The sequence below is a fragment of the Doryrhamphus excisus genome, chromosome 23 (genome assembly GCF_030265055.1).
Source record: "Doryrhamphus excisus isolate RoL2022-K1 chromosome 23, RoL_Dexc_1.0, whole genome shotgun sequence".
NCBI classification, from domain to species: Eukaryota; Metazoa; Chordata; class Actinopteri; order Syngnathiformes; family Syngnathidae; genus Doryrhamphus; species Doryrhamphus excisus.
Genome location: NC_080488.1, coordinates 1,060,902 through 1,071,319, shown reverse-complemented (window position 1 = coordinate 1,071,319; position 10,418 = coordinate 1,060,902). Strand labels below are relative to the sequence as shown.

The following is a 10,418-nucleotide window of genomic DNA, read 5'->3' as shown; positions in this document are numbered from 1 at the left end:
TAGTGGGCGGGGCCACAATGTTGTATCGTTTGTGTGTATGTGTGCGGGCGTGTGTGTGTTTGACCAGCTGAAAATGGCGGCTCGGAGCGTCGAATCCGTCTACTAACTTTATCGCATAATAATAAACATAACAATACAACACAAGCTCGGCCTCGTAACATGGGGACAAACTATTCCAAGAAGCTTCAACACCACGCTCAACTTGTGAAACGTCACCCTTGACCGCAAAACGGAGTTACAGGGGAGAGGTAATGGTTTTAAAGCTCCCAACTGCCATGGCTAACATAGGCTAAGGTAGCTCGCGACGACTTATCAAAGAGATTGTTAACTGGGCTAGCTAGCTGTTAGCACTATGGAATTTCCACCGGTTAAAGAAGAAATTCCCCATTATATATATAGTGCGTATGTATACCGCCCATTAAATACACCCAATTAGTCGACATTTTATTTAAGTCATGTCGTTTTTAACCGGATGCTAGCTTTAGCTTTGTGGCTTTAACAACACTGTTGGCTAATGCTAGCGGGGCTGTGTCGCTAGCGTCCCCACTTGCGGTGGAACGCAAGTGTTGACAACAAAACCACCCAAATAATCGACTAGTGTTTTATTTTCATATCGCACGCTTCTCATGATACTTTACCTGTCGTTTAGAGACTATGGAGGATCCCCATACACGATACAGCAAGCGCCTGGTGAGTACACCGCTTCCCCGACACTCTTGTTTTGCCTGCAAAACAGCTGTTTTGTGTTTTTGTTGCACATTAGCAATTTTAGAAGAGTTACGTTGAGGAAAATCCTGTAATTGGTTCTGTCTGACTGGCACTTGGCGATGGCCGCCACTGAAACTGAAGTAGCAATGAACTTCACGACTTGAGGTTCAACAGAAGGTCAAGTTCATTGTCTGACCTGGCGGTGTTGTTTTGACCTGCATCACACACTAGCGGCTTCTTTGGTTCTTGGAGAACTATTGTTGTTCCAAGAATGGCATTGTTGCTGAAGTCATGGAACATGATAGGAGATTGCGGCCATTGTCTTACTTCATTTTATTGATATTCTTTCCACTCTAATACTTATTTTTCAACATATAAATACACCAAATGTTGAAAAAATGTTCAACCGTGGTTGTGTTAACTAAAACATACTCTTATGAATAGTATTTTTTTTTAGTTTTGTGTACAGTTTCAACCATAGCAGTACAGTTTGCATAATGGCACATTTGATGTAAAGCAACATTGTGGGGGTGGGGATATCTGATAGCGCTTTTGGAGCTTGATCCATCTGTCTAGCCAAGCAGTAGCATGATGGTGAATGGCAGGGGGCAGGGTGTACAAGGAGGGGCAATGTGTGGAAGATTAACCCCCTTCTATTGTGACGCAGTATTGTTTGGTACCCACTTGAACCGGATTGGGGTTTGAATGCCTGGCCGGGTTATCAATTAGGAGTGTTTTGCCCTCCTGGGAATGCAGTATATACAATAGATATGTGGTACATGAAAGAATATGTTGTCTTATGTCTGCTAGCAACACTTAAAATGCACATTGGTTGTCTGGGCAACAAGTTTGCCCTGGTAGTGTTCTGCTTACCGTCGCGTGTGGATTCAGTGTGTATTTTCCCTGGCTTTGCAGCTGATGAAGTAATGTGTTTTAAGTACATTCTCCACATGCTGACTGCAGATGTCATTGTTTCATAGGTTGTGGTGTAAACACGTAACAGCTTAAGGCGTATAGTAAATGACTAAGTACACTAATGAAGCATTATAAAGTGAAAACAGTCCTTCAAAAAGGATGCTCATTTAGAAGATTTACTCCATTTTACTCCACAGTAGCGCTAGGTGGCAGAACTGCATGCAGTAATGTCCCATCAATGTCCCATCTAGTAGAACACTAGACTCGTCTTTCAGTATTTTTTGACCTATAATAGGCCGTAGGGCGAAATGTTTGAACCGCCAACCAGCGAGGAAGGACTGTGTAGTATTTTGTAGATCGTATATGATGAACTAAAGGTTCTTAATTGTTCCTGTGTTGTTGCCCGCTGGGTTTGCATCGTCTGACCCAATCTGTCCATTTCATCACCAGCGCACTGGCACGCGTCGCCGCTACCAGGATGACGGGATCTCCGACGATGAAATCGAAGGGAAGCGCACGTTTGACCTGGATGAAAAGTTGCAGTGCAGCAGGTTTGGATCCGACTTGATCAAGCACATGGAGGGAAAAGGTGAGCTGTCAGTGCAAATACAGAGAAGTCCACCGTGGTCCACCGTGCTCGTCTCATGACTAAACAATACCCGCTTAAGCCACCGTGGACATAGAATTAGACTCCTAAGGTCATTAAGGTTCTGTTTAGTTCATATGTGGGCATCATGGCAAGCACTTTGTGGTTATGTTAACACCAATGAAGAAGGCTGAGGGTACTGGTATTCCAAAAGAACTACTGAGTTTCAAAGATGATTGAGATTAGCGTTCTGTAGCGATGTCATATTGCATTTTTCTGCAACAGTCCACCGCAACAGTTTTTATCCAATCCGCCTGCGGATATTCTCATTCATCCAGGTCATTGTATTCTCGATCAATTCGATCAATCGCAACTAGACCCTTCAGGTTGTCTTAGAAGACCTTTCGCCAGTCAGTTCCTGCTTAAAGTCTCGGCGGGGCACTGCAGTCAGACTAGATAGGGCAGCCATGCAAGTGCTCATGAAGAGCAGCCAACACCTACAACAGATGGCACCGAGCACATGTTGTGAAGTGGGCGTGGCCCGACCAGCATTGAGTTTGGAAAGGTCTTTTGATTTAAAAGAAAAATTCAATGTAGGACAATTCCTTGTAAAGTTGAAATAGCTGTTTGACGCTGATCTTTTATTTGTGTATATTTTCCCCCCAGATTTCACATTCGAATACATCCAGAGGGAAGGGCTTCGAGATCCTATCATCTTTGAGAAAGCCGAAGGCCTCGGCCTACAGTTAGTACATTTCCTCATCACATCCATTTCAGCAGATGTTCATCATTTACAGTCTCAAGTTGTCATGACACTGAATGAGATGCTGTGCTGACTGCTACTGCACGTGTCCTTCAGAATGCCAGACTCTGACTTCAGCGTGAGCGATGTCAAGGTGTTTGTTGGTACGTTTTGCACTTCCTGCTGAATGTTCAGCCAATCAGACAGGACACCGGCATTGACTGAATCGGTCACTTCACTTACTGAACGACTGCTTATTTGGTCACAGGCAGTCGACGCATCGTTGATGTGATGGACGTGAACACCCAGAAGGGAATCGAGATGTCCATGGCTCAGTGGCGCCGCTACTACGAGACGCCGCCGTCAGAAAGAGAGAAACTTTACAATGTTATCAGCTTGGAGTTTAGCCACACCAGATTGGAGAATCTGGTCCAGCGACCGGCGTCAGTAAGTATGCACACATTACACATCCTCTGTATGATTTAAAGGAACCCCATGGAAGACATGTTAATCATACATGATTCCGGGAACACTGATTGGTTGCATTGCTTAACTCAGGTGGACCTGATTGACTGGGTAGACAACATGTGGCCCCGCCATCTGAAGGAGAGACAGAGAGACTCCACCAATGCAATCATAGACATGCACTATCCTAAAGTACAGAAGTAAGTTCACCCAACACGTCACAAACAACCACGTGTACACGTTCTCCTGGCGGAAAGTGGAGTTTAATGACTTAATTGAGCTTCTTGAACCTCGCCGCTGGTTGTTGTTCTTGGAATAATACCCCCGGATCAAGCCATTTCCAACATTCACCACTGTCAGTGATGTTGTTATCCCTTCTTGACATATCACAGGTACTGTCTAATGAGCGTGCAGGGCTGCTTCACAGATTTTCATATTGACTTTGGAGGCACGTCAGTCTGGTACCACATACTCCGAGGAGGAAAGGTTAGTGCGGGTTTTTCAAAACCAGGCCAGCGCCTCACGTCACACGACAATGATGACCTTTCACCCTTGACTGCTGCAGGTGTTCTGGCTGATTCCACCCAGCCCTCAGAACCTCGAGATGTATGAGAACTGGGTTTTATCGGGAAAACAAGGAGATATCTTCTTGGGTGACAAATGTCATGACTGCCAAAGGATAGAGCTCAAGCAAGGCAACACCTTCATGATTCCTTCAGGTCTGTGATGAATAAAAGCACCACGAGAGTAACCGAGTAGGTCACTAACATGCCGTCTTGTTCATCGCAGGGTGGATCCATGCTGTATACACGCCTGAGGACACCCTGGTGTTTGGTGGGAATTTCCTCCACAGCTTTAACATTCCCATGCAACTCAACATCTACAGCATTGAGGATCGCACCCGGGTGAGCAGAGCTTCTACCTGCTAGCCTTTTATCGTGGATTTCACCATGAAAGGAGCCTGGGCTTTAGACATTTTCTCTGATTCATTTTCTTCAGGTCCCAGCAAAGTTTCGCTACCCATTCTACTATGAGATGTGCTGGTACGTCCTGGAGAGATACCTCTACTGCCTGACCAATGTCTCCCACCTCACGCCAGAGTTCCAAAAATACTCCCTCGGCATAGGTCAGGACTCCCAACACAAGTCCCATTGCTTCTAAACAAGCTTCTCCATTTCGTACTTCATCTATTTGTCTCTGTTTAGGCCTGACACGAGCAGACCTCGATACTAATGACCACCCTGGTAACGGTACCTCCAACGGCCTTGACGGTGCTAGTGAAATAAAGTCAAAAGAATCAGAATCTGATGAGGAGGAGGATGAAGTTAAAAATGAAAACACAGAACAGGTTGTCAGACCGCAGCACGTATTGACACCCTTTGAGCTGGAGGGACTGTGGAACCTCTTGGGGAAGCTGGAAGAATTGCCTCCCCACAAGAAGTGTGTCCCCACAGGGATTGAGGATGCTGAAGCTTTACTCGAAGACATGAGGGTAGGTGTCTTTTTCACTGCACACACCAGATCTGATTTTTTTTCTGATGCATTTCCCCTTCTGTGTGTGCCTACAGGCTGTCCTGAAGGAGCATGCCACTGATAACCCCACACTGTCCTACACTGGAGACCCCATTGTCAGGTGGCCCAAAAGAGTAAGTACAGAACAATGTCCCATCTCCACCAAGGATTAAAAATCACTGGTATAATCGTACATCACTGCAGTGTGCTACAAGGCTTGATTGGTCTCTCCTTTATGTAGCCGTCATGGTACCAACCACCGGCAAGCCCACCAGCGCCGCCTAGCCGTCCCCGCTTGGGCCCCTCCCTCCACAAGCCTTTCGGTCCGCGTTCCAGCAAAAGCTCATCCATCTCGGCCTTGAGGCGCCGAAGGGTGCGGTGCAAGTACTGCTCGGCCTGCTGCAGAAAGGAGTGTGGCAACTGCCAGTACTGTCTGGACATGAGGAAGTTTGGCGGGCCTGGAAGGATGAAGAAGAGCTGCATCATGAGACAGTGTCTCATGGTGAGTCATCGCCGCTTTTAGTTGGTGTATGTTTTGGTTGATTGGCCAAGCCCAAACTGACCCTTTGCTCCTTTCCACAGCCTGCCTTGCCAAATACAGCCCGGTGTGCTGTTTGTGGAGAAGGGGAGGCAGAAGAATCACACCCGAGCACTCACACGCTCATGGAATGTTCTGTTTGTTCGCGCATTACTCATCGTCAGTGCACCAAGGTGAGCGTGCGTTTAAACCAACCAAATCACGTACAAGTGGTTGATTTATTCTGATTGGCTTATTCCACTTTCAATGGCTTTTTCAGGAGCCCGGCGAGGGGAAGATTAATAAAGATTTGCCGAGCTGCTGGGAATGTCCTAGATGTTACCAAGGCAAGGATTCAGCATCAGAGGTTTGCATTGTCTTTACATTTGTCCCTCGTTATTCGTGATTGTTTCCAAATCCAACAGCAGTGTGTGAATTTCCACAAAGTAAGATTTGTAAATTGAGTATATTAGTAGTTGGGCCATAGAAATTCTGTTTATGACTTTCTAAATACACATTTTAACATGTTTAGAGCCCCGTAGACCTGAAATAACAACCTCATAGTTACTGATATACTCTTATTATTCTTTGTTTACATCACATTGGACAGGCTAAGGGACCACTGCAGGGATGTAACCGACAGACACTGTTTGCGTAGCAAGCTAATGAGTTAGCTCCTACAATTTCCTTTCTCTCGAAGTGTTTGAAACGGAATCTCAGCCATGACATGTCTCTCAGTCACAGCATGTCCACCCCAGCCTTAACATGTTGGCTTGGCTCTGCTGGCTCAGTCTCCCTCCACAATACTACATAGAACCTTTTTGACTAACTTTGACTTAACTTTTTGCCTAATAATAGCATATAGTCAATCACAACACAAAGTCTTTTATTAATTATTGATTCAAGAAAAGGCTGACAGACACAGTGGGGATATTGTAACTGTGATACAGTGAGGGACGACAGTATGCAGTATTTCTCTCTGGAAGAGCGGCTTCCCACATGTCAATGACGCCATCCATCTCCTCCCGTTCCCAGTCCTACAGTGATGGAGAAAGCGACTCATCAGAGGAATCAATGACCCCGCCCCCGTCCAAACTTGCGTACAGGGAAGGCATCGGTGTGGGCGAAAGGATGACACGGGGCAGACGTGGCAGACCCCCAACACGACCGACAGCCCCACCGCCCTCTCAGAAACTGCTATTACAGCATCAGCAGAACCGCAAAAGAGCAAGTCTACTGGAGCTGAGGCTGAAGAAGAGGGTAAAGGATTGTACCAGTTCATGTGTTGTGTAGTAGCGGGGGGGAAATATAACTTTTGTTCCTTTTTATTGCAGCTAAAACTGGAGCGCAGCAAAATTCTTGCAGTAAGTTTGCAAATCATTCTACAAGCAATCTGTATCTGAAGAATGTTCCTTCCGATGTTGAACAGTATTGCTTTTTCCATGTAGCAGAAACAGTCAATGGAGCGCTCCAAGTTGCTATCCCGCCTGCACTCTCCAGTGAACAGACTATCTCAGGGAAGAGGCCGGGGCGCCCCCTGGATCGGTGGCTCCTCCCTCGGCAGCCCTTCCAGAGCGACTGGCTCCCTCCGGCAACATTCTTCACCTGGCCTGACATTTGAAGCCAGGGGAGAGACCCGCGCAGGGAGGGGCAGAGGCGTGAGGCTGCGCGGCGGAGGAGCGGGGAGGGGAGTCATCGCTGGTAGACATCATCCAAGCTTAGAGGAGGACAGCGACGACAGCAGCAGCAGCACCACAGACAGCAGCAGCTCTGACGGCGAGGAAGAGGAGATGGTGCCAAACGGTAAAGAGAACCAGCCGCAGTCGAGACAAGGAGGACTCGCAGCCAAAGACGGGGAAGACGAAGAACTGAGAGATGCCAACGGGAATGACACAGAGGGTGATGGCGACGAGGCGGAGCAGGTCGCTGATGCCTCACTTGTCAAAGTAACTCTCCAACGGCCGACCGAGGACAAGCAGGGCCCTTCAGCCATTGTTCCCAAACTGGAGGCAATCACCCCACAATCAGCAACACACAACCCCAGTAGGCTGTACGCTAGACCGCCCATCAGAAACCCAAATACAAACGGTAAACATTCCAGCAGGCACCTGCCAGCAATCACCCGCAGCGGACACGCACGCACCTCCCACCAGACGGAGAGCAGCGCGGCATCGAAAAGAAAAAAGCTCGGCGGCACGGCTAAGATCAGCAACGGCGCCACCTCGTCTTCATCCTCAGATCTTCCACACTTTCGCACGCCTCTCTCCACCTTGCAGGATGGAGGGAGTGAAGCAGATAGGGAGGGCAGTGGTCCAGACTGTGACAGGGAGGTGTGGGTCTCTGTCTTCCGCTACTTAAGTCGAGCAGAGCTCTGTGTGTGCATGGCTGTCTGCAAGAACTGGTACAAATGGTAAGAGCGGTGTTGCGTTCAATGTCATATGTCATATTTGTGATGACTATTTAGTGAGTATTTTTGTTTGTGCTTTTCATGACTCTACTCTCATCTGCAGGTGTCTCGACAAGCGGCTCTGGGCGCAAATTGACCTGAGCATTAAGCGCACCATCACCCCTCAGGCACTAACGGGCATCATAAAGAGACAACCCGCTTCGCTCGATCTCTCATGGACCAACATCTCCAAAAAACAGCTCAGCTGGCTTGTTGGCCGCCTTCCCGGTAAATATAAACACAAGCTCTGGTCTATGTGGTCCATCCACACACAAGATTTCACGCTGCGTTCCATTCTTTCATGTTTCAGGGCTGAAGGATCTGATGCTGGCGGGTTGTTCATGGACGTCTATTTCTGCTCTCTGTTCCTCTGGTTGTCCGCTCCTTCGCTCTCTCGACCTGCGATACGCAGACGGTGTCAGAGATGCTCAGATCAGGGACTTGGTCACTCCTCCGGGTGAGCAGACATGTTTAATACATAATATTAATGTTAGCAGGGCCTGCGTGGTGGCCTTGTGGTCACAGTTAGGAGATCCAAACATCTCTGTGTGGAGTTTGCCAGATCTCCGTGTGGGTGTGGGTTACTCAGTCTTCCTCCCACATTCCAAAGACTCTAAATTATCCAAATTTTCTGAATGGTTGTCTGTCTGTGTCCCGTGGTTGAGTGGTGACCCCTTTCCAGTACTATCATGTGGGATTACTTTATGACTTTATCGCAAGGAATTGATCACTGGGTTTCCTGATCTGATCGGCCTGAAAATGGAATCACACCGCAAAGCTTCAGACATGATTTAGTGTATACGTTTTTTGTTTATATTTAGCATTGTCTTAAAAATGTGTGCCACATTTGGTATTTGCAAGTTCCTCTTGAATGATTTCTACGTGCTGTCGTTGCTGCCCCAGGCTGCGACAATCGCAGCCAGTTGCGGACCATGCAGTGTCTTCGACTGGCTGGCCTGGACATCAGTGACTCGACACTGCGCCTGGTGATCCGCCACATGCCCCACTTGACCAAGCTGGACATTTCCCACTGCAGCGGCCTGACAGACCACTCCATCAACCTGCTGACTGCGGTGGGCTCGTCCACTCGAAACACACTAACAGAACTCCACCTGGGAGGTGAGAAATGGAACTTGGGAATCGAATGGTCCCGCCCGCCCAGATGTAATAATCCAGTGTTTGTTTGTGTCCCAGCTTGCAGTAGACTCTCGGACACGTGTCTAAAGTATCTCCGCCGCCTGTCCTGCATATCACTCTTGGATCTGCGAGGCTGTAAAGGCGTCTCCCGCAAAGCGTGCGAGTCCTTTATCTCAGAGCTGTCAGTCAACACGCTCTACTGCCTGTCGGATGAAAAACTGATCCAGAGGATATCCTAAAGTCGGATGCTAACGGCAAGGTGGGGACGCTTCATGTGCACGTGCCGAATATAGCAACTTGACTGGTGATGATGGAGGGGAGCTGTCACCGCTGGAACAGTGTACCTAACAAAAAAAGGCTCAGGTCTCCTTTTTGTTTTTGTCTTCCTTTTTCTGAGGTGGGGGGGGGGGGATAAAGCCAGGCATCTTTTCCACTTGGTCAGGAGTGTGAGAACATAGTTGACCATGAATGAGCTGTTCTGGACTACACATCCGTTTCATTTGCTGTCTTCAACGTTAAGTCACACTTTGCTTCCATTTTTTTCCTTCATGAACTATGGCTTGATTTTATTTTATTTTTTCATCAAAAATGGGAAATGGAGTGCATTTAAAGCTAGAAAGGTGTTTGTGGTAAATATGCATGAACGTATGCGAACGTGGCTCTTTCTCCGGCTCTGGCAGTGTTGATGAGGTGTGGAATGAGCAGGGGTCACATCAAGGTGCTATTATTTGTTTTTGTACAGAGACTACCTTTAGAGAAAATGTTCATATCTAGATTTACAGTCTTAACACACCATTTTGATACATTTTTGGGGGGAGAATGACAACGTTTTCATGACCTTACTGCAGTTCAATATAGAGATGTATAAATTGTTTTTTGACAAGCAGGGATGTTTGTCTGAGTCTTTGTTCTCAACAATTCCAACATTTTTCCTGCTATCAACTCATGAGTAGAGACTGCTGTTGTGGCCATCTGTCTACAAATGAAAATATATATATATATATATATACACACACACATACACTTTGGTGTAAATGTTTCCCTCTTTTAGATGATTGAAATATGGCCATCCTGTAGCATTATAATTATTTTCGGAAATGTTTTGCTTTTTTACTTCATGTTATATGTGTTATTTTTCAAGAAAAAAATAAAGAAAGAAATCACAGTGATGTCTAGTTTTATATTGCAGTGTTAAGGGTTTTGTTAATGTCATGGATATCCTCACCGATGTTATCCTACACAACACGACCCACTTCTGTGGCTGTAGCAAACCTCATTTCCGGTCCACACGTGAGGAAGACATTTATTGCAACTTATTTAGGCTTATTTTTTTCTACCGTTTGGATCATATGAGTGTAAATGTGACTATAGGGGTGTTATAGCATGTCTA

The 10,418-nt window shown here is 46.8% G+C and overlaps 1 protein-coding gene across 2 annotated transcripts; it reads left to right on the top strand.

Annotated features, from left to right (window-relative positions):
- The first annotated feature begins 3 nt into the window (after positions 1-3).
- Positions 4-10,185, top strand: kdm2ab (lysine (K)-specific demethylase 2Ab). Of its 2 annotated transcripts, XM_058062809.1 has the most exons (23): positions 4-248; positions 650-690; positions 2,074-2,212; positions 2,876-2,954; positions 3,069-3,115; positions 3,220-3,398; positions 3,510-3,616; positions 3,809-3,902; positions 3,982-4,135; positions 4,206-4,321; positions 4,416-4,542; positions 4,622-4,908; positions 4,985-5,062; positions 5,170-5,430; positions 5,511-5,639; positions 5,726-5,812; positions 6,481-6,705; positions 6,780-6,809; positions 6,894-7,855; positions 7,956-8,119; positions 8,202-8,348; positions 8,795-9,010; positions 9,086-10,184. In XM_058062809.1, the coding sequence occupies exons 2-23, from the start codon at positions 655-657 to the stop codon at positions 9,265-9,267; spliced, it is 3,846 nt and encodes a 1,281-aa protein (XP_057918792.1). In that variant the 5' UTR covers positions 4-248; positions 650-654; the 3' UTR covers positions 9,268-10,184. The 2 variants fall into 2 exon arrangements, with proteins under 2 accessions (XP_057918792.1, XP_057918793.1); XM_058062810.1 differs by lacking the exon at positions 4-248 and having other exon boundaries at positions 652-690; positions 9,086-10,185.
- The last annotated feature ends 233 nt before the right edge of the window (positions 10,186-10,418 follow it).